At 36.9% G+C, this 24,789-nt stretch overlaps 1 protein-coding gene across 3 annotated transcripts in view; it reads left to right on the top strand.

The window, feature by feature from the left end:
* The window catches only part of LOC117233138 (discoidin domain-containing receptor 2-like), a 140,725-nt gene that overhangs the window by 103,525 nt on the left and 12,411 nt on the right, over positions 1–24,789 (top strand). For all 3 annotated transcript variants that reach the window (XM_033493148.1, XM_033493146.1, XM_033493149.1), the window contains 6 exons: positions 3,930–4,161; positions 7,918–8,065; positions 18,011–18,175; positions 19,611–19,744; positions 21,279–21,486; positions 22,550–22,645. In XM_033493148.1, coding sequence (XP_033349039.1) covers positions 3,930–4,161; positions 7,918–8,065; positions 18,011–18,175; positions 19,611–19,744; positions 21,279–21,486; positions 22,550–22,645 — 983 coding nt within the window. The remainder of the gene's footprint in view (positions 1–3,929; positions 4,162–7,917; positions 8,066–18,010; positions 18,176–19,610; positions 19,745–21,278; positions 21,487–22,549; positions 22,646–24,789) is intronic.

The raw sequence follows: 24,789 nt of genomic DNA, 5'->3' as shown, positions 1-24,789 counted from the left end.
TATCTGCGCTCTTACGAAATAATGGCTGAATATTTTAAATTGAATGAAAAGCAAGAAAGACGGCATAGAAGAATAATAAAACTTCAATTTTCTCGAAATGATAGACAGGGTTTATTAAATAAGTAAGGCAGTATTATACTAAATGCTTTATGCTATAATTTTTTCCTATATCTTCGCAGACATGTTATGTGCATTCCGTACATTTTTGTATATTTAAATTTGTTATAAACTTGCATAAACATTCGTAATCTATTATTGCTTCGCGTGTTCGTTTCATGAGAACGTTTATTGAAACGAGCCTTCTTATTTACGCGTGGCAGCGATATTCAGTAGTAGTAGACTGCCGTGGTCAGACACTGGAAGCACCTTATAAATGAGGACCGTTCAGACGGCTGGAACACTTGGCGTTGCCATCCATAAGGGATGGAACTAACGTTCCACCATAATAAATACTTCGTGAAACTTCACTGAAATTTCTCACAGTCCTGAGAAATTTCAGAAAGAGCCACGCCAAAAACTTGCAGAGAAACAAATACCTTAATATAACTTTAACCGCTTGAACCCTTTAGTTGCGGGTAGCGAATACCTTAATACACGTTATTCTTTGTAACGTATTCAGTCACCCTCGTCTATTTATATAGCAACAAAAATTTTACCAAAATGTGTAAATTATAAATAACCTAATAAGTGAAGATATTAATTATTTTTTCATGAAATAAACGAATTTAAATTATTTAGTAATAACTTTATGAATAAATTACAAATATATAAAAACTGTTTTTATTTGGTCTACAAAACGTTTTGCAGAATAAAATCAATTCTTTCATATCATAACATTTTACAACGCGTGGCTATAATGGTAATACAGAACAAAATCGTTGCTGATATTTTTATGCTTAATTAAATCACATCCTTTTAAAATATTCAAACATTTCCTTCCATATTTACAAAAAACATTTACACAAGTTAAGTAAATTCCATTAGGTGTATTAATAAATCTTTCATTTCAACAATAATGTAGAAGAATCATATTCGAAAATTCGTGCTTCAAGTATGTATACCTCGAGCACTAACGCGCAAGCACAATGTTGCACAAACGAATGTTCACTCGAAGTCCGCCAGAACTAAAAGGTTAATAAATCACACCTTTAAATCTTCCAATGCAATATCGCTACCTCGCAACAAGCAAATCGATCGACTAACAAAAGAATACTAAACTTCATTGAAAACATTTACAAAGACCATTCTTCTGACGACTATTCGAATCTTCAATCAAAAGATGAAACACGATGAAACACGATGAAACACAAATTGGTTCTATTTATTTAAACCTCGTGTCCAATAATACAGCCAATCAAAACAAAATGCTACGACAAACGCTTTAACAGCTGAATACCAACATGGGAACACACGGAATGAAATCGACGTCGTTGACTCGCAAGAAAAACGCGACGGATCCTCTGATCAGTCGGCAAGTTAACTTCGTTATTAGGTAGGGAGCACGAGCGGGTCCAATAGGTGGTAAAAGTTTCGCGAAAGTTTCATTGGGTCGATTTAGAGAAAACGTGGGGAGCGTCGGGACGAGAGGAAACGCAAAAAGGAGGGGATTGGTTGGGAAAGAGAGAGGTTGGAGAAAAGAGGAAAAGAGGGACGGTGGAAAGAACTGAATCCCGGATTCGCTGTTTAAGTACACTTCCCTCGAACCGAAGAAGTTCTTGAAACCGGCGAATGGCCCCGTGAATTGTTCTTCTTTGTTCGAACGATGCTGTAATGGCCGGAGGACTATAACTGCGCCTAGACGGAGCTCCTCGCTCTTCAAGAATCGGTGAAACATTAACTTCGCGCCGCTTCCAAAACTGGTCTCCCCGCGATTCTTTATTAATTGGATACTTCCAATGCGATGTTACGGGACTACACGACCATATGAATATGACAAGCAAGAAACATGACAGACTATGAATTTTTATGAAATTTCATTTTTTATGGTGAGAACTAACGAAACGTAAATGTAAATGTGAAAAAACCTGCACAGTAGTTTGTTTCGCGAACTAAAAGCTGTAACGAAAATTATAAACATTATTTTTGGGCTTTTAATTTTATCATAAATTACTCAGCAGTCTAAGAAGGAGCAATTTTCGAATTCAATAATCGACATAAATTTCGTATTACCAAAATTGTCCTTCTGTTCGGTTGTCAGATTAAAATGTATTTTTCCGTCCTATTCAACATCGTAAAAATGATTCTCGACTTTATCGTTCATAAAATGCTGTCAATTTCCCGGCTAGAAAACTTCTATTTGTGAGTATTCCTAGCAATTCCTAAAAACTTATTCAGTTGAAAGTATTATTTGTTGCAGCAGATCAAATAAGAGGTTTTCGTTTCTCGATTCCGAACGTATTTTTCTCGATCGTTTGAAATATTTCGTGTACATTGGTCACGTTAATAAACATTGATCGTCATGAAAAGTCCCGTTAAAGAAATTTAATTAATTAACTCCGAGCAATTTTAGACTAGGAACTTAAAGTAGCAATTATAGCTTCCTCTCTCTCTCTCTATCTCTCTCACTCTCTCTCTCTCTCTCTCTCGATATTTACCATGTCTCTGTCCACTGTGGGCGGAAATATAATATCAATTAATTATGTTTGTCCAATTGGAATGAAAAATGACCACTGGCTATTGTAACTGGTAGAAAGGAGAAGGGGTTGAGGGTTGGTTGGATTCGGCGATATGGCGTAACGATCCGTGAATTGAGCTCGTACGATTTTGACGTGGCTACATTTTCGGTACGATTATTATTGTGCAATTTCAGTCGGTGCATTGGCAGGCCCGGTCGAACGAGGACAAATTTTCAACGGGAATGAAAATTGATTTTTGGGAACCCTCTTTTCGAGCCAACGCAAACTGCTGCGCGTGTCAAATTTCGATTCGTAATATCAATGCGATCGAACGGTTTACCAATTTTCTGTTTTTTCTTCCTTTCACTATTTATTTTTTTCCACGGATATTTCGTCGGTTCTCTGAAACGTGATTAATGAATTTTGCGAAAAATCCAGTGATAAATAATCCAGAGAGTATTATTGAAAAATTATCTATTTGAAATATAACAAAATTTTCAATGTTTTACGGGGTTTTAATCCCTCTCTGAATCTCAATGGTATATGAACGCGTATAAATATGTGTTTAATAAAATCTCATCAGTACCCTTGATGAACTTGAAGTAGAAAAAACACGATATCTATTTTATTTGTTAGGTACTAAAATATTAAAATAACAATTTGAATATACACGTAACATTTAACTGATACTAATCCATGCATTGTTTATAAGAAACGTTTATATCCAACTTATCTAGTTATCAAGAAACCAACGCAGTAGTTTAAGTGGAATAAATTTAATCGATCTCACGTAGCTGCTCTCGTAAACAACTTAATATAACTTGTTAAAAAATATCATCCCTTACCCAGAAACTTTTACGATGAGACAATTACAAGTCGATAAATTCAAATCAATTTCAATTAAGTCACTTTCGGTCCTTTAAAATAAAATGATACTTGAGAAAGTAGAACACCCTCAAGTAAAATAAAAAAATTAAAATATCCAAGAAAGACTAAGGATCCAAATGATGAATTAACTCACATTTCCCAGTTAATAGATTAAAAGGAAAAAATTATCGGACAAACGAAGAAAATATCCTCGGATTTTTTTTTAAATTATTGATCCTATTATCGAAACTATTGATATTAATTATTGAAATTATTAACCAACGAACAAATTAAGAAAATGTCTCGAGATTTTTCAAAAATTAGTCAGTAAAAAATAGTCATATAATATTGAAAACGGTCACGGAGTAGCCATCGATCTAGACGTCTCATTAACATTCATCGAAACGAGCCGCAGCACGTAACGCTAACAAATTCTGACGAAAACAGGTTGCGGAAGGAGACAGCAGGCGGTGCCTGGTGCCCGAAGAGCCAAATAGAAAGAGGAATTCGTGAGTGGCTGCAAGTAGATCTTCCTGGACCTCACGTGATCACTGGTGTACAGAGTCAGGGTCGTTACGATCACGGCCGTGGTCAGGAATACGTCGAGGAGTATACTCTCGAGTATCGACGTCCTGGGTTCACCGAATGGCGGCAATATAAGCGCTGGGATAACAAAGAGGTACGTGTACTCAGGTCTATAGCATGTTAGAGGCGCGTGTGTTGACAGTGGAGAAGAAGTAAGTTAAGTCGGACGATCCTGAATAACGTGACCGTAATCAACCTACCTACAATTCAGGTTTAAGTAAACTCTGAGTTTGGCATGTATTTCATACAAGACTCTTTCAGTGAGATTTAGGTCGGCAGATTGTAGAGACCAACACGTGACGCTTAATACATTACGTTCTTCTTGTAACTCGAGCAAAGTCGTTATTTTGCACGAATGTAAAATCATCGTTGATCAATTGCTTCCTTGATAATTCAAACTACTTGTCAATTCAGATTTTCGATAAACTTCACCGAGTTTTACGCGCAATTTTCATACAAAATCTTTTCAACGAGATTCACAGTGGCGAACAAGAGAAGATTAATAAAATAAGTATAAAAAGACGATACGCGAAATGAATTTATATTTAATAAGAACAGCGAATAAATATAATATATTCCACGGGATGGATGACTGAGAACATTTGAAAATTGGCTCCTTGTTTCAGCTTCCGCGTCTAGGGTTTACGAGTAGGATATTTTTGAAGGTTGAAACTGATGGTAATGATAATAGCGTGACATGAACTTCCTTTTGAGCAAATACATTCCAAGAATTGTCCTCTTATCTCTATATTTTTTGGGAAGCTATCAGGGTAATTTGATCAAATTATTTAATTTTGTAATTCAACAAACGATGTATACAGTGATACAATTTAATGGTACAAAGTGTCATTAAGAAAAGTGGAAAATATGAAAGACAAATGGTGGTGTGCGTTGTTAAAATTCCATTTCAAACAATGGTTCATTGGGGAAGAAGAAGTATGATAGAGTAATAAGAAGTCTCGATTTATTTCTCAGTGGAAAAGGAACTACTTGCTTTGCTGAAACGCTTGGATCTCCTTATTGTGATTCCATCGGGGTCGGCGATTCGAAGACGATTCGAGTCACGGGATTCGCGAACCTTTGCGTTACCTCTAACTGTTCTCGAAGATTGAACCGGAAAGGAGAAAAGTGAGATGCGGCCATCGATAAGTACGTGTACGCCGCAAACCGCGCTCATCGCAATCCTTCTTACAATTTCGAAGTTTCTTTCGGCGCGTTAACCGCCTCTTATGGACAAATCAAAATCTAATGTATTCGCTGTTATTAAAAGATGTCTGCTTCGCCGTTGGAATTAGAAAAATTGTTTTTACTAAAAATGTTCCACTTCTGCTTCTGTTGGATGCTATTTAAGTGATAATGACGGTTGTTAAATTGGCTCGTATCAAACAAAATTATGCATAGTTTTTTTTAAATATCATATATTTAATCAAAGTAATTTTCGCATGACTTAATGCATGTTCACAACAACAAGTTTATATTTTTGCAATAACAAGTTAAGAAATTTCATATTCCAGGTTCATGAGAATTATCAGCTTTAGATTTTAAAAATTCTTGGAATGGAACTGTAACTTTCCGCTAGTCTAATTTATGCAGTAAAAAATTTACTAGCAGTACTCACGGATCTTTGCCTAATTTTGAATTCATGTGAGAAAATCACATAAATATTTTGATTATTCGCTAACTACCGAGGTTTTAATATTTTTATATCTATATCTTCGTAATATTAATGATATGTGATTTACAGTAAAATTTTCTTTTGTAACGTAGTTTATAATCGACGGCAAGATCAATATTGATAATCCATCAAATTTAAGATTTTTGAAGAACGATTTCTTCGTGTGTACGCTAAGCTAATGACGCGTTATCCATAGTTTTCTAAAAATGTTTAGATCACTTTTATATCTTTATATCACTTTTTATATCGCTAAAATCTAGAAAAGAATAAAAATGTAACAGTAGCTTGCACGAACGCGACGTACATGTCGATAACAGCGAATATATTTAACACGAAACTCGAGTCACGAGTTATCAGCGATCTCGAACGAATCGTTTCGAGATTCGTGACGATCTAGGTTCATTATTATTTAACGTTATCAATTCGCTAACTGGCTAGAATGCAACTGGAAAAACAAGTTTTCCGATTTCGACCGGATAGAATAAATTTCCAATGTAGCCGTTTCATTTGGTTGATCGTCGAATAATTAAGAGCCGTTCCAGGGGAATCGTCCAATTAAGCAATCTCGGTCGCGATAGGCGGGTTCTACAGCTGCGTCTGTAACGAACGATAATTTATCGCCCGGTGGCGTGTGAAGCAGCCCGTTTCGCGATCCTCGCTCGACGGACACTTCTACGGAGGAAATAGAAATTGGTGTGCACGAGACGAGTTACGTTATTCAGGCCGAATTGTAATTATTCTTCTTTCTCTAGGCTTTAAAGATAGGAAAGAAAAAGGACAGGAAAATTGGACGATATTATCGTTTATTACTTGTCCGTTCGAAATGTTGGTAGAGTTTACTATATGGTACGATTATAGTAAAATATAGAACAAATTTGCATTTATATTTTACTGCTAATGATATTCGGCTTTGCCAATTCTTTTTATTTGCGTTATGGATCGAAGGTATTTGGATGCTAGCTTATTTTTAGAAAAACGTATGACAAGCTACAAATAAAACTGTAATAGTTGCAATTTAATATATAAATAATTCTTCGAATAATTTCAAATATATAATCATGAATAATTATGAACAATTAAAGCAACAAAAATTTCGATCTCTAAATAACATAACCAGTATACTTTAGTTTTAATATTCTGTATATTTTCACATACAGACGAATTTCGTTTGTATGAATTTGCCCATATGTAATAGAAGTATGTAATAGAAGTTCACGTTCCGATAAGTAGATTCAGCCCACGCGAGTTCATTTAATCAGACGCAGACTAAAATTTCGTTCAAACGAAGAAAGCTTATATAAAAAGTACTCGTATCAAGTGCTGCTGCACTTTGTACATTATATTATTTTACTATTTTACGCGCTTAAGACTTCCATAAATCCATAACCATTCACAGTCTACTTACTGCAAATCGATCAAAGCATCCAGCTACTTACGAGCAGTAGACCAACCACGACATCCTGGTTTATTCAAACGATAATTTACACGGCCCGTCCGTGGAGGTGCATTAACCGTGACACTACCTTCGAACAGATGCAATCATGATCTATGTCTAACCACGTGCCCCGGCCTCTAACGCTGAGACTTCTAAGGGTAAGCTGATTGATATTGACATCGATTCGACCATAGGTAGGCCACGCACATCATCGTCCGCTTACAAATCGACTATCAACGCCCTTTACGTGGCTACACCATTATTATCAAACACAAAATTGTTTGGCGAAACGGGTAACTGAATTAATCGTATGGTAGTCACGGAAACTGTTACTCGGCGCAAGGACAGGCGGGCGCATTAATCGGACGTTGTAATTAAATCAGTTAAATTATTGCAATTAACCTGATAATTATACGGCTACGGTAATATATCGTCGAAAACGTTGTTCCACCAACAAATTTACTTAGGGACAAGCACTGATTAAATGCGTTTTATCGGAAGAATCAATGAATCGACCCCCTGTGTTACCCCCCTCCCCCCCATTTTGCTCTGTAATTTGTCCAACGGAAATCGTTCACCGATTAATGGATCGCTTTAATTTACCAGCCGCTTCGACGAGGCCATTAATTAACGCATCCGCCGGTTAAACGTTGGTTAAACAACGCTTAATCGCGACGCAACAGCGAAAAATTAAATTCGAGTCACGGTGTCGCAAGCCGTTTCGCTTGTAACTGTTGCAGGTGTTGACCGGGAACAGCGACACGTCGACCGTGATATCACATCGATTGGTACCACCGATCTTCGCCAGCCAGATTCGTATTTTGCCGCATTCCGAGCACCGGCGCACCGTCTGCCTCCGAATCGAACTGAGAGGTTGCCAGGACACGGGTGAGTGATGTTAATGAATTCAGCGTAGGTGTACTCACTACCATCGAGCCACGATAATACGCGCACGCTTTACGTAGCGGAAGAATTGTGGTTACGAGATGGATATTCTAACGTTAAGAATATACGTTTCGAACATGCTCCTTGATATTCAAACGGCGAAGACTTAAATTTAATATATTCGAAGTCTTAAGAGTTTACTTTTTGACGTTTAGATTTTAAGTATTCGACGCGTGAACATCGGAATTTTCCAATATTTGGGGCGCGGAGATTTAAACTTGAAGTAATCCAATTGTAACATTTAAGTTACAAATGCATATTCAAACGTTTAAGCATTCGAATAATAAATTTCCAAATTCTTATTCTATTTATTTCGAGTATTTAAATATTCGGACGTTGAACCATTCGAAACACTGATTTTCAAATATTCGCGTTTCAAAGTTTAAGTATCAAGTTTTAAATACCTAAATCCTAAATATTTAAATATTTCAGTATTCAAATTCCAAATATTCAGAGATTCCGACGACAAAAGCTCCGCACGATAAGACTACAAATCGCGAAAATTCCAGCGCGGGATACGTAAATCGCGGGGACATAAATATCAAAGATTCAGATTTCGACCTAATTCCGTCTACGATGGGGGGTTGGTGGTGGTCCCGAGAACGAAGAAGAATCGTAGCCGATGTGAATTTGCAATTCCACGGTGGAACGTACGATGGAAATACGACGACGACGACCGGCCGAACAGCCGGCGATTAATTTCCAAATTGCAATTTCGTTCAATTTGGCGAGCCGCTGCTGAGACGGCAACGAGTGAATCCGTAACCGGCGTTTGGAGTCCAACAGCGATGCTGGATCCTATTAACGCTGGTAACTGCGTTATACGAGCAAGCTCATCGACTACTGCTCCACCCTTCTGTCTCTCTGTATCACTCTCTACAGGCTACACATTTGTTTTCGATCCACTTCTGCTGCTTAAACGAGTCTAATGGAATCGACCAACTGGGACATTGTTGCAGCCACCGCGAAACACGTACGCGAACACCGACCGCCATTGTCGCCGCGCAATTTCTCGGTTATCCTGAACACGCAACGCGTGTCGACAACTTGCGGAAACTTTCAAGCATCCGTTCTACATCGCGCGACACTGAGAACCTCGCGATTTCTATGAACGCTTCCGTGTCAGAATGAACAAGCAACACGACGATATTGTCTCTAATTCTTGCAATGGAAAGAAGAAAGACAGTGGCGTTCTGAAACTAGGTTCGGTTCGATGGCACAGAAACGTGAATAAACGAGACGGGACATTGGAAAATATTTCCATTTTAAGACAATCCGGTATTTTTTCTTTTTTTTTTTTTTTTTTGCTTGTGGTATATATGCTAAAACGCATATCTTGCAAGAAAACGTATGATATGAAACATAAAAATATTTTATAGATATACTGGGAAATATATCGTTCCTTATAATACAAAATAGGACTGCGTTAGCTCGTAAAATAAAGTTACAGAGTAAAAAGAATTTTAGAGAGGTAGTATGATTAAAGCTATTAAATAAGACAATGGAAATATTTTTTATTAGCATTTAAAATATATGTTTTATCAAAAATCATATTACTCAGATTACATATTTTTATCAAATCAGGGCTATGTTACTTCGAAAACACAGACCCGTTGAGTAAAATTAATTTCAGGAAAATAGCGTCGTCACTAGGTTTTATAAAATGAATTTATAAATACTTTCCTCGTAATTTCTCAAATATTTACAATGACTTGCGATAAGAAAAGACCGACTTTCATCTAAAATGACTTCCATCCAGCTAGATAGGCGATCCGTCACGCTGTGTAGTATGCTCATATTTCCGGAATGAAAACTACCTTCAAAATGGGGCAACGTTTATTTCCTTGTATGCGAGATACGTCGTTTTATAAGAAAACTGAACGAAAGATTCATCATCCTTTTCTCAGCAGTGTTTTTGAAGAATTCTCTTTACTTTCTTAAGGAATGAAAAATGAATCCGTAATTTTGCCTACGTGACGAGGTGATTGATAAAACGGAAAAAGAAGCTTTATAAATGTGATATCGAGGCGCATGTAAAAGACGTAAAAGAGTATGTCGTAATTAAATGAAGTGTACTCCATTGTGTATCGGCAAAAGAAATACCATGAAGCCGTGGGCAATAACGAATCTACGCTTATCGATTTTTCATTAGCAGGTACGAACAATGACTTGCGAAGTAATTGAAACGATGCGTTTTAAAAATCTCGTCCGAGTGTACGCCGGATGAATACGCAACGAACGCGGGAAATTCGAGATTAATATTTCATAGCGAGGGGGAGCACTATCGGAGAACACGCGGATGGACACTCGCATGCAACGAGCCAGAGTATGCAAAAAACGCAGAAGGGAAACTAATTCTGAATACTTCTTTTTTAAATGGATGGTCCCTCGAATGGAATCAATTGACCCATATTTTTTTATACGCCGCGTATTAATATTTATGGTTGACATATTTATCAGGATTAAATATAATTTTCCAAGGGTGCTGCATTTAATAAAGCGTCGACGAATAGGGCAAAAAAAAAACATGAAAGGAAGGATGGAAAAAAAGGAAATATGAATACTAATTAAAGCGAGCAATAGCGACGCTGCTATTAGAATACAAGAAGTACCAGGGTAAAGACAAAAAAAAACTTAGAAAAAGACACAAGAGGGAATCCTGCAACCTAACATAGCCATTACTACGGTAGAAAATTAACCGTGTGCTTCTTTGGCTTGGCAATTCTCCGATGATATTCTTTAGCCTTCCGGCGAAAGAATCCTTTCTTTTCTTCTTTTAGTTTTTAAATAAAATATCTGTAAACAAGGCAGAAATGCACCGAGGGCTATTTTTTAACATTTCAATCTAACAGGAAATAATCGAGCTACGTATAACAATTTCACGTTTCATTTCGCATAATTCGTCTCGTTGCAGTGAGGTTTCGTAATGGCCATACCCTTTTACTCGTCGCGACATTCGCGCATGGATATAATGAAATTTCTAACTCTGTTTTCTAATTTACTGAAGTAAAAAGTCAAACGAAGTGGAGTTTCATAACGTTCCGTTAGGTCAGCCTTTTATGTTTTTCCTTTCTTTCCACAATCCTGTCCTCCATTCGTTCCTTTTTTATTTCTTTCGTGTTGGTACACATCTCGCGTGCGTATGCGCGTGTTTGCTTTTAATCATAATTTAATTTAACTCAAGCCGGCTGCAGCTGTTAATGGAGAAAAACTTTTCGCGCACGGATTGTTAATTGTTTTCGTCACAGTCTCCGGCTAGCTCGTAGTTTCGTCCCTCGACCGAACATAATAAACGAGAAAGAAGGAAGTTTCGACAGAAAGTTTTTACTTTACACAGATTTGACAATGTCCAGGGTGGTTTGGTTAGAAAATTGAAAAGCATTCAGCGATCTGGTGACATGAACTTTAGCCGTGGAATTCGCGTATAGTGAAAGAGTTAAAGCTTACCTTCACCTCTAGTTTCTGATATTTTCATCCCCCTGTCATAAAAATCTCTCAATGTCTGCGTTGTTCTTTCGATAACGTATTCTCGACGCGGGCTTGATTTTTGTTATTTTTAAAAATTATTTAAGATGTAAAGTAGAATATTCTATTTAAAATTTAGCTGTTATAAAAATTCAAAATAGGAAAAATTATTAATAGCGTGATAAATTTTATTCGTCGACCACCTTTAGCTTCGAGATAGATTTAGTTGCGAATAAAAATGTATATAAATATATTAGAATATTAGAATTCGTGATATATATGTTTAAAAATATTTATGCAAAAGGAATTTATAAGAAAAATTATGAAAGAAGATATTTCCTTGTATAAAAAAAAGGAAGAAATGATCAAAGATTCGAAATCTTTACACCTTACTAACAAACAATTATCGGAATTGTATATCAATCTGTTATTTAAACTTTTAGACCACGATAAAGCTAACTACGGCGCTTGTGAAATATATTTCGCAACTTTTGCAGCTATTTCTTCCCAAAGTACGTAGTTTACATATAGGAGTTTCAATTTCGATAACTATAGAAGAAGAGATAGTTATTTATTAACTCTGTTTGATGAATAAAGTTTCAGAGGATATCGGAGGTATCGAGTTAGGTTTGGGTCAGGTTCCAGGGAATTTCGGGAATCTCAGAAGTCTGAGAGGACATCGGATGTCGATGGTTTCAGAAGGTTGCAAGAGTTTTAGAGGATATTGGAGAACATGTTGTATCGTAGACTCTAGGGGTTTTAGTTAAGTTTAGGTTAGGCACGTCGTTAGATGAGATTATACAAAACATTCAGGAGGTTCTAATTATTTCAAGGAATATTAAAAATATTTAAAGTTACTGGATATTTAGGAAGTTTCAAGGAACGTCGTAGAACTCCGGGGAATTTCAAGGAATATCAAAGATGTTGAAAATTACAGAAAGTTTTATGAATCTTGAGAGTTTGGTGAAAGTCTTGAGATATGTATCATAGATTTCGAAAATTATATATATATTTCTTCATTTCTATTTTCATAATATTTATGCTATCATTACGATCATAGGAGAAATTAGAACTCAAAATAGGGTATATTTACATTAAAAAGCTATTAATATACTACCAAATATTCTACGAAAAATCTACACCAAATTCTCAACAGCACGTAAGCTTAGAAGTATCGATAACGCTCTATGTGGAACCTAATTCAATTTCAAGAGTACGTTGTTCTCATCATGTTACGTCATGAATAATTCTACCTCGTAGCACGTGTCCGTGAACGAAAGTTCTACCATTTAATACGTGGATCAAATACACAATATCCCATTGATCCTCTCTAAACATTACAACAAATGACTGAATCCAGTCACTTAAATCCTCTATATTATTCATAAAATATACTCGGTAGAATTAGTTATCTAGAATGCTATGACAATTCGAAAAAGGATACTTATGTACGTATACATTAAAAAGATAATGTCAAAACGAAAAAGTCTTGATAAACCTGGATCGTGTAACACCATAAGAGCACATTACATAAGAAAGTTTCTCCGAATCACAGACATCCAACCGATAGAGTGTTCATTATCATACGTAAATGACGCAGAAACTCTGAAATATTGAAGCTTGTCCATTAACAACCGCCTTGTTTATATTTTTAATTTAGAAGAAACAATTTGACGGAACCACTAATGGAATCAACAGAAGCTGTCGAAAATATATCGTTTCTCTGAAATTCGAAAATACTATCCATGAAATACTGTCGTACGATATGGGCACATTAACATTACAAATCACATTAAAGAAGAAGAAAGTGATATATATATGACTATATATATATTCAGTGTTAAGCTGATTTATAATGAAATTTACAATAGAAAAATTTCAGGACCTCGTTATAGGCTATATGTATATAAATATATATCTTAAATATATTCTTGCATATTATACATACGTGTTCTATATATTTTTGTGCCCTCAGATTTCCCGTAAATGTCTTACAGCTTCGGTCATATTCTTTCGACGAATGCTATATACTCCCAAAGTTCGACGAAAATTTTCTGAAAGACCCTGTTTAATAAAACACATATTATGTATTTTGCGCAGAGAAACGCGACGTGACTTGGCGCAGCAACGCCGCGGTATATCAATATCAGTGTAATGGCCGGCTATTTGCATAAATGATTTTTCTGGGTCGCTAATGTCGAAGAACCGCCAACAGGGCGCGCGAAAACGACGGAAAGGCAGAGGTGGAGGTCGACTCGGAACAGGCGACATGAGAGGTTTCACGCTATAAGAAGCGTTCAGAACGTGTGAGGTCGAGCTGCGGTGGGCGGGAATGTCGGATTTATGAGGGCCATGCACGACATCTGGTTAAAACAACGTTGCTACCAGCCTAGACCGGTGAACACGAAAGATTACTCCCGAAAGCCGGGCTAGTGACTCGGAGAACCAGCTACACACTTTTTTTTATTAATATTCTTCAAGCTCGCTACATATTTTCTGAATTTTCACTGTAATCCTTGCAAGGAACTTGAAGACTCCTTAAAAAAGATTTTAGTGGTGGTTCGTTTTTAAAAGTAGCGTTTTTGTGTATAACAAATTATTTTTATGTAAAAAGTATACATTATGGTTCCCACTGTCTACACCTCTGAGGGTACTTTAACAATGAGGAAGATTGTTAAATGGAAGGGATAGTTAATCTGGGATAGTATTTGAGTGTTTGATGAAGATTTGATTAGAATGATTTCAGACGCTTTTTAGATAACTTATGTACATTGTTTTAAATCTCTCATCAAATTGTCGAGTGTTAGAATTTTTATAAAGTTTTAGATAATTGATATCTTACGGCATCTCTCTTAACATTCTATGAATATGCTTAGTAGGCCTAAGAGCCTCAGCGAAATTTCACCCTTACATTGCTTGGAAAAAGATCGTTATTTTTATCGAAAAAAAATCAAAGAGAAGAATCAAGCGTTTAACTTAACAAATACCAGTGTATAACGTAGTAAGATGTTTGTAAGTACTTTGGAATTTTTTAGATTTTTTGGAAGCTTAAAATAGAACCTTTTCCTTGGGAGTTGAACCTTTATACTGTATCAATAACGTTGATGGTATAAAAATTGCTTTCGTATTGTTATCGCGAGTAAACAATAAGAAAGAAACGAAACTGGTGACGTACTTCTTTTCGAACGAAAATTTTTGGTTCCAAAAGAGTTTCACTGAAGAGATATACTTAAGGTGCTAGTCTATCATATTAAAAAAAATTTCGAAGTATAACGGGTTAAAAAGCGCCTACAACGCCCCTGAACTCAAAATCCGCACAGTAAGTTTTCCAAGCTGCGACCATATTGCTGATCGTCACGCCATTATAATTAAAGACTCGGACAACCCTGAACTTCGCAAGGTTTCCACAATGACGCTAGAACAAAACAACCAAAGAGCAAAAATATCAAATTTTCTCTAAAAACGTTTCTTACATTCCACAATATACATTACACAATATATATATATACACACCTCTACCTAGATTTCAGTGAAAATCTGTCTAGCGAAAATCTGAAATTTGGCGGCAAATTTAATCAAGCCTGGAAGACAACAGGTCTGAACTTTGACGAGCTAGTGGAGAGAAGACGCGTAATCAATGTCTCGTTATTCGTTGCCGAGGAAAAGTGGCTTTTGAAAATGACCCAGACCACGGGGCGGGGCGCAGTGATGGAGGGGAGGATTGATTTCGAAACTTGTTACGAGTGCACTCTTCGCCTTTGAGGGCAACTTCCCTGGAAATTGCTCTAACGACACTCGATGAAACTTCGTAATAATTTGTGTGGCGGCCGGGAGGAGGATTGCTGGCGCAGATTAGATTAGCGGATTGCCGGATTACAGGGCGAAGTCGCGGTAACGGTGGTGTGTACACGGCTTCATGTTAACACGGAATATGTACTTTTAATGTATGCGCCACGGAAGTTGGCGGAGCATCGACGCGATGTCTTTAATGGATTTCACTGGTTGATAAGAAGTTCTGCAAATTATGAGAGTTTTCGCTATACCTATATTTATTTTTGCTATATCTGCACGACCCACTTGCACGATCGAACTAATATTACCAGTGAAATTTTACTAGTCTCGAGTCATTAAATATCTTTGCATAATGTTAACAAGATTGGTAACGAAATGAATGGTATTTTTTCAAAGTAAATTGTACAAGTTATATCGCTAATTTGTCTATCGTATTTGATGTAAAAATTATAAAATCGTAAAAAACAAATCTACAATCTACAAATTGCAATTTGCCAATTCGCCAATGTTATTAGTTGGTAAATTATTATCCAACAGCGTTCCAGTATGAAATATCGGACCATACGATAAATTCCTGTTGATCTTTCACTGGTGTATACATTTCGAAGAATATTATAGAAACCGCTCAAAGAATGTGGAAATATACGTATCTGAATGTTTTAATGAAAGATATACATCTATGTATATAGGAAGAGCATAAATAAGTTCTTAATTAGGTAGATTTTACATGAAAGAAACTATGATATTCGTGTTTCTAAATTAAAAGTAAACTCTTGAATAAGATCGAAGAAATGAAAGGATATAATTAAATTTAGAATTCAAACACAAGAAGAAATATATTCGTATATTTATTTGTGATAAATTTGAAGCTAAAATATGAATTGGAATGATTGAAGTAAATAGGTCGTACAGACCCTCTTACCGTTTAAATCTAATTGTAACAGCTACGAAATTGTATCACGATATGTCGTCTTTATATTTTTAGATATATCTCTTCGATACAGTCTCAGGCAAATTTGGTTAATTTTCGTACACATTTGGCAACCAGATGCTGTAATAATATTCAATGTACAAAATTTCATTTAACTTTACATTCACATTTAGCAACCACACCCTTCGTCATATTTCTCTTAATTGTTCGATCATTTTCTTCGGGTTCTCCACTTTTTCATACTGTTTTATCTTAGCTGTTTTATCTTTTTTTTTAAAGAACTGTAATTTTCATTCTGACAACGATCCGTAATTTTGATTTGATCAAACTGGACGGGCGATTATTATTATTATTATGGAAACTGTTGAAAATAGATTAGGCTGTAAAAAAATTGCTACTGCCATTCATCGTAAAAAAATTGCATGATAATTACTAGCCTACTTTTTCCTTACCTAGTTTCAAAACTAATTTTAGTATCATGCATTATCGATGTAAATTTAGTTTAGATCAGAAACAAGGCTAAACTCTAAGATATCTCGTTATAGAATTCTATCATTGTCTATTGGCATAAATGACTAACGATCGTAAACTCAGTCAAACACTGTTCAATCGCGTCGTATAAATATCTCCGTGGGATTTGTATATGGAAAGATTTATACCCAATTTACTCCTAGCCAAAATCGAACGATGTATTTCCTGAAACGAATGCTAAGATTCAATATTTTCTTGGCGCAGCAGGCAACCGGAGACTTGTCCGAAACCCGTTCAACCGCATCGCGTGACACGGTTCGCCGGCCACGAACGTAGACACCGTAAAATATTGAGAGCAGTTAGGCGATTCCAAACACGACACACAGCGAAGTGGTCGCCGTTTTTGTCGTTCATTATTAATTTTCTCGCCACGAATGTCCGACCTCTTGGACACGCTCTCTCGACACTCTCTCCGCCGATCGGAAAGATCAGTCACCCGACGGATTACTTTTCCATCTAACCCTCTGAAAACTTCTTGTCTGAATTTTTCTAACGAATTCCTAACATCTATCCATTATTCCTCAACATATCACGTCGACACATCGTCCAACTTTCCTTCTGAAGCTTACCGGAAAAATTTATCACTTTCAACCCCTTCAAAAAGTTAAACGAAATCCAACAGCGATCCAACAACCGACGACTATCGAACAGAAAAGAATAAGTTTATTCTGAAAATATCATTTTCATCGAGCTGGAGATAGTTCAAACCGACTACCTAACGAAATGATACAACTGTCAACGCAGCGATTCTTTTCTGTCCCATCTCTCTTCGACGTCTCGACCTCGCAACCTTCCAACTTTCCATCTTCGATCCCCTTTACTAAAGAAAGAAATCTGCCTCTACTAAACTCTCTAAACTAAAAGAAATCCAACGGTGATCCGACAACCTCGACTATCGAAAAGAAAGAATGTTTCATTCTCCAAGTTTTATTTTCCTCGGGATGAAGGAAGATGAACCGTCTACCTAATGAAACAATGCTTTCGACGCAGCAATTCTTTCTCACCTTCCCGTTGTTTCGCCGACGCAACCCTGCAACTTCCTTCCTCGGGGTGCACGAGGCGAGAGCAAAGGAATAACATAAAGTTGGCTGGTTGTTCAACTTTGTTTTAAAAGAGAGGAGCATTGTCGTCACAGTTGTCACCGACGAAACTTCTCCGCGATGTTTCAGGTGGAGTGGTGAGCTACACCATACCGGAATCCCCGACGGTCGAACTTAGCGACATCTCGTACGACGGTAAAAGGCAGGACAACTTGTTGACCGATGGTCTAGGCCGGCTGATCGATGGAGAGGTCGGCGCGGATAATTACAGGCTGGACATGGGAGATGGAAGAGGTAATCGGTGGGTGGATATATGAAGGGGTGCTAAGTGCCGAAACGGAAGGCATCCAAAAGAGGTTCTCGAGCCTCCGGAGAAATTGACGCAGCAAGTTGTCGTTTGAGTCGCTTATTTGTCAAGTTGGTTAACTCCACGATACAAAGATCAGAGAAAATCGATGAAATAGTGCGGGATAAGCACCGATCGAAAGTGCTTTAGCTCTAGAATTTCAAAAATTTCGGAAAGCAGAGTTAAACGCTTTGGCCCGTGAGCGACTCATTTGCAGTTCATCGAGTTCGAAGATTATACGTCGATTCCATTCGCTATAAAGCAACGATATCGAGTCTCTGAATTACGATGCCGCGCGAGGAACTTTGAACGCCCTTTTGCACGTGGCATAGGCAACGAGATACTTTTCGGCGAAAGGATTGATTCTTGAAACTTTGAAACCGGAGTATCGATTGCAAGAGTGAAAATAACCCGGCGAGAATGATATTTAAAATTTTTAAGCGAACGCTGAGGTAGAGATACTGGAAGAATCGATTCGCTTGCTGAAAAGGAGTATGGTACGTGTACGCGTGCAAAGAATTGGGAAGTTGACATTTTTATTGATACTATTAGATTTTGGTTTACTTCTTTGTTGTTTCCTGTTTTATTACCAGAGCTTCCTAGCTTAATGATTTAGCAATTTTTCCAATGTTTTCGTGTCGATTTAATGGTGCTGTAGTTTATTATTTAAATTATTATATTTTCACTGATATGATGTAGTATGTTGAGTAGATGTAGGTTTACTTTGATGTTGGAAAATATTTCTTTGATACAGCATGACACCCTAGTGTGTTACTTACTATTACTACTTTTGTCAAGTTCTGCCAAAAATGCCAATTGACTGGATGTAAAGAAATAGAGGATGCCAAAAATGAGAATAGATAATTGAATAACATAAACCTTGAAAGACGTCTGTGGACTGAAAGAATTCCGACAATAATATACAAAATATTCGACTAATTTAACTTTTTATCTGTCAAAGTTATAAACTTGAACTACGTGTTTTCTATAACTATTCGATCCAAACAGATTCGCACATACTGATAGCGACATCTTTAGAGACTGACAAATTAAACTGGTTAAAGTCTGTAAATTACGTTGGAAACCTTTGTCAATCGGTACTTAGCACCTGCTAAAACACACGAAACAGTAGATTACGCGAAGACGACGCTTTACAAAACAGAGAATCGACAGTGGAATGATGGAGGTGGGTCGGAAGGTTGAAGTTCTCGTATCCGGAAGTTACCCCGAACGGAATCAATTCAATTAACGAGAGAAACAATAGATCAATCGCTGCTCAGGCTTTAACTTCGATTCAGGTTAACGAAGTTGCCCACCCAGGGTGTACGGAATGGATTCGTGGTAAATCAATTCCCCGCGAAACAGATACTTTTTCGTTCGCAGGCACCGGATGGGTCGCCTGGATGCGCGACACCTTCGTCGACGATTACGTGGAGCTCGTGTTCGAGTTCGAGGTAATCTGGATCTTCGAGGCTGTGCACATCTACACCAATAATTATTTCTCCCGCGACGTGCAGGTGGGTAATCTTTTAATGCACCCATTCCTCTTGCGAATCCACATAAACCACCCCAACGAAAGATAAAACTTTTAATGGCCACCGCTCGTCGTTAGACGGTTGCGATATTTTCCCTGAAACCAGATTACGATGCTGTCCTGCACGCCGATTAAAAGATCGACTTCGGGCATATCGAATTTTATATTAGTTACGATTTCAAATTTTATAGCTGCAGTTTTCTTTCATGAAATATTGATCATTATTGGAATTTTAACGTTGGAAGTATCATAGCGAAGTAATTCATTGGCTGATGGATAGATCTAAAAAATTGATGCTTTTTAATTAATAAATAACTGTTACATGTTATCACGTTCGTTTCATTTCCTGGAAATATATTTCGTAGTTCAAGATACGTACGAATCTGCTGATTAATCAGTGCTTTTGGTTGACAGAGAGCAGTGTTTCTCTTTTTTTTCAAGAAAATCTATGTACCCGCCATAATACACATAATATCAGTGGCTTTGTCTGTATGTGTATTTCTCTTCATTTCTATTTTGCTAAGTATTAATTATTCCATAAGAAAAAATGATAGGCTACGCGAATTAATGTGTTAACAATTATCGAATTACAGTAGAAGAAAAATACACTTTCATATATTTTGTAGCACCTGTTCAAAAAAGAAAATTATTCCATACTGTTATGTGCTCTTCGAAACCAACGAAAAACTTTAATTTTTACTTGAATTCGAAAACATTTTCAATCGTCTTATTTCAAATATTTCTTTGGATGAAGAAGATAAATAAAGATCAAACATTTCTCACCAACGTGACACGAAGGAAATTTCAATCGTCATGTGGATTAAAAAATCGGCTTTAAACTCAACTCGACATATCTTGCACGTTGAAATGTCAATGCGATGCACCGGACGAATCGTTGGTATTTCCTTTCATCTGAATGAAAGGCCTCGCCATTAAAAGTGAGTCGGGACTTAAGTACCGGTTATTGCTTACACGGTCCATCTACTAACTCCTATTAAATCGTACATTTCTTTCTTCTCCAATGGCTGATCACTCACCGCGTGAATTTCTCTCGTATAATACATCGCATTGTTACATTATTACACGAGAATTAATGTAGACGGCGTCGTTAATCGAATGATATTTTAACTAACGCTGAAATTGAAACTATAACGCTGACAAGCGTAGAAGCATCGTGATACGAGTTGCCATCCATAGAGAATGCGATTAAATTTATCGAGTTACGCGATGTATTATATCCCCGAATTAATTAACTATCTAATTCTGTGATCGTTATCGTTCCCAACGAAATGTATTGTCTTTCATTGTAGATTATTGTGCTTACACCGTTCGATTATGTTTGATTAAAATCTCCCGAAAAACATGATATTACGTTATCACGATATTTTAATTTCAATTCATTAAAACAATTAATAATAGCGAATAAATAATAATAGTCTGTTACAAAATTATATATGACGGAGAAGAACCGACACGTATCGTCGATGCAATCCCATCTTGGATTTTGTATGCTCCAGGTATTCTCGAAGGCGGATGTCTGGTTCAGTGTCGATGACGATACCTATGAGGAGGAACCATTATCTTACTCCTACATACCGGATATCGTGCTGGAGAACGCGAGAAACGTGTCTATAGGGTTACACGAACGCCAAGGACGATTTCTCAAGATACATTTGTATTTCGCTGCCCGATGGATCATGATCAGCGAAGTGACGTTCGAAGGAAGTAAGCCTTTTATCGCCATCACACGTTCTTTCATCAATAAAAAACGATCTACAGCCAATATGTCGACTAATCAACAAGATTTCGCGTACTAAGCGTGCTCGTAATCTCTTTTTCTCTCTCTATACTAACACGGTTTTACGTAATTAGAGTGCACTCGTACGACCATTGGACCGTGGTAATAAAAATCGCGGCGACTTTCGAACGGTCGCTTAATTACCATTTCACGGACCGCAACATCTCGTCAGAGCCATTGTTGAATCGATAACGAATAGAGCTGGTAACGACAGCCGGGATTTACCTGTTTTCAACGTGGGTCACGGTGGCTTTTTAACTTTCATCGCGCGTTTGTCTCGAATATCTACTCCCTATCTTTCCAATTTCATCGCGCGATCCTAATGGCCATTCGAATTAACACCGCGATCCGTTGAACCAATGTTCCTGCGGACGTCCCCGCAGGGACCTCGAGCTAATCGTCAAAAAGAAAGAATTTCCCGCGGAAATGAGAGCCAAGATCGAATAGGAAATACGAATAAAGCAACCGATCTGTTAACGGTGCTTGGTAATTCGATGTCGATAAAATTGAGAAATCGAGAACAAAATATTGTAATATTAAATTTTGAGAACAAGATTTTATTTATGGTTATTATATATAGTTATTTATTTACGGTATTACAACACTTTCAGAAGAAATGAATCGCTTTTCTAAAACCTTTTCACTCTCGGATATCTTAAAATTACTAATATGTTCGCTAATTTGTTCCTTATAATACGGTGTCCTTGCAAAAATACGTGGAATCTTAAGTAACCAACCCTTAAAATTGATTTTCGCAAACATCTCAGAATCGACGATTTTTTAAATTTACTCGACTACCAAGCCAACGAGAAATAAAATAAATAAGGAAAATGAAAGGATCGTTGCGCGTGATTATTGCAAACAGCTTAGCTTAAATATCGCGTAATTTTCCGGCGTTCAATGCGAAAGGAATATCGGGCGGATCCCAAGATGGGAAAAAGGCTTTGTTGTCAAACGGTTTAATTAGCAAGACACGTCTTCTTGTTCCAGCGAATCCCTATGAAAATACCACGGAAGAGTCAGCATCCGAGTTCAGTAACCGGGAAATTCCAATGAACCCCGAGGTGGATCTCAACTTGCAAACAAGTAAGTGACTCGACGGTGGCGGCATTTAATTCGTATCAATCTCGAGTTAATTACACCCGGAGCATTCGAAACTTTTCCGTATCTATCTTATCTGGTACGCTAGGCTCGGATATATCAGCTTTCTAAGTTAGATATGTACAGAGTGGATCATAAATGCATGTCCATAACTCAGGAGCTGAATCTTTAGACTAAAACAAGTAAAGAAACGCTTTATGAATATACACGCCTCGGTTTTCTAGCAAAGGACGATCAAAGAAAATGTTCCATTAGATTGTTACTTTTGAAGCCAATCTGCACACGATTTGCGAGAATGAAATACAAAACGGATTTGTATGTGGGACATATGTACGGTTCATAAGACGTTTTTTATTTTATCGTAGTGCATAGATTCAGGCTCTGTAATACGAACATGCATTTATGACTCACCTTGTACGATCGAATTAAACGAGATCGTTGCATGATCGTGAATGTAATTTCGGTCAAGGTGAAGAAAAAAGTAATTTTTTCCACTGTGAAAGTACCAAAGAACCAAGTTAAATACGAAGAACGTCCATACGCACGTGTAATACAGTTGTGTAACTTCATCACGCTTAATTATTACCCTTTGTTCTTTACCCTTTAATCGGGCGACTCTTACACTCTGATTAAAATTTGCTCGCTTGGTTGCACTTGGGGTTAAGATACATGTACTAGCAGTGTAGAACACTTATATCTTCTTACGCCATAATTTGATGCACGGTATTAATATTCGTAAGAGGTACACGGTTAATTGCTCAAAATCTTGAAAGATCCTTAACATCTTTTAAAGTAACATTCGTGCAAGGATCTTCCATCGTCCGTGTTACTAGTCTTATGATAGTAAATGTATTCGTGTTAATAGATTTTCAATGCTACTTATACATTAAGTATATTCTTTGGGGAAGTTTGAACGTATTACCAATGTGAAAATGAATTGACGTTGTTCATTCATGCTATAGTATTTCAAATACGATTCAAAACTTTCCACGATATTATATGTATTTTAGAAGATTATAATAATTCTCCGGCAGAAAGAACAATCAAACTCGATTTACAAAAGTCCATTAAACCAATCGTTATCTGTATTTTTTTATTATTCCCGAATTAAATTAGCAGATTAATAATCGAATTACGCGAGGAGAGGTCGTCCCATTTCTTACTCCGGCGCAATCATCCGTTCGGCATCGGTCCGTCAGAAAATCAATTTCCCAATTTGTTCGTCCGATTATACAGCAGAATAAGCCCTCGATCGAGTTTCGTCCTCTTTCACTTTGTGAGTACATAAGGTTTGTCCGACGAAGTAACTTCATTAGCGAAACCAGGCCGCCATTCTTTGCCGAGCGGAGGATACGATTAGAGAGGATTCGCGAGTAACCGTCGGAGAGACGGAGAAACTTGGATAGTTTATAATTCACGTAGCAACTTCGTCGTAACGTAAACAATTAGTCGGATTAAGAGGGTACTCGTTCGAGAAAGGGAGCAAGAACGAGGAAGGAAGATGGGGCTCGCGTCGATCCGGTCTTATTGTTCTAATGAATCGATTTCATCGAGGTAAAAAGCACACCGCGAGCTTTTTCCATGTTCCTGCAAAAGGCTGGGACACGAACAAAAAAGAATATTTAATTTCTTTTTGTTTTAAAAGAATAAAAAGTATTTGTATATTAATCGAAGGGTTCGTAACTAGACAGCAGACTTTTTCGTATTTATGGGAAATTTAAAAGTAGAAAAATCCATATAATGATCGTAGCAATATGAATTTCGATCAACATTCGCAGTCTATTCTTAATAAAAACGATTCTTGTCAAATCTTCCAATCTCTTAAATAATAATGCATTCCAGTAACCAATAGCCACGCTCGCACAACGTCGATATTATAACAGGTAATCTATCTTTAGTTATCGTTGGATAAAAATGAAACAATTCTATAACGACTTTTGTCGCGAAGTCCACAATTTTATGATTTAACTGGATATAATTCTTCTCTGATATAATTACAGATACGGTCATAGAAATCACGTAATGTGAGGAATATCTTTTTTAAAAAATTAAATCTTAAGTTATCGTTTAATGAAAATTAATTGGATTCATGTAAAGCTTTGTCACGAGTTCCACAACTTAATCAGTTA

Source organism: Bombus vosnesenskii, unplaced genomic scaffold (assembly GCF_011952255.1).
Source record: "Bombus vosnesenskii isolate JDL3184/JDL3185 unplaced genomic scaffold, Bvos_JDL3184-5_v1.1 scf7180000013295, whole genome shotgun sequence".
Lineage (NCBI taxonomy): Eukaryota > Metazoa > Arthropoda > Insecta > Hymenoptera > Apidae > Bombus > Bombus vosnesenskii.
The sequence above is the reverse complement of the archived record's forward strand: the minus strand, read 5'-3'. Positions and strand labels throughout refer to the sequence as shown.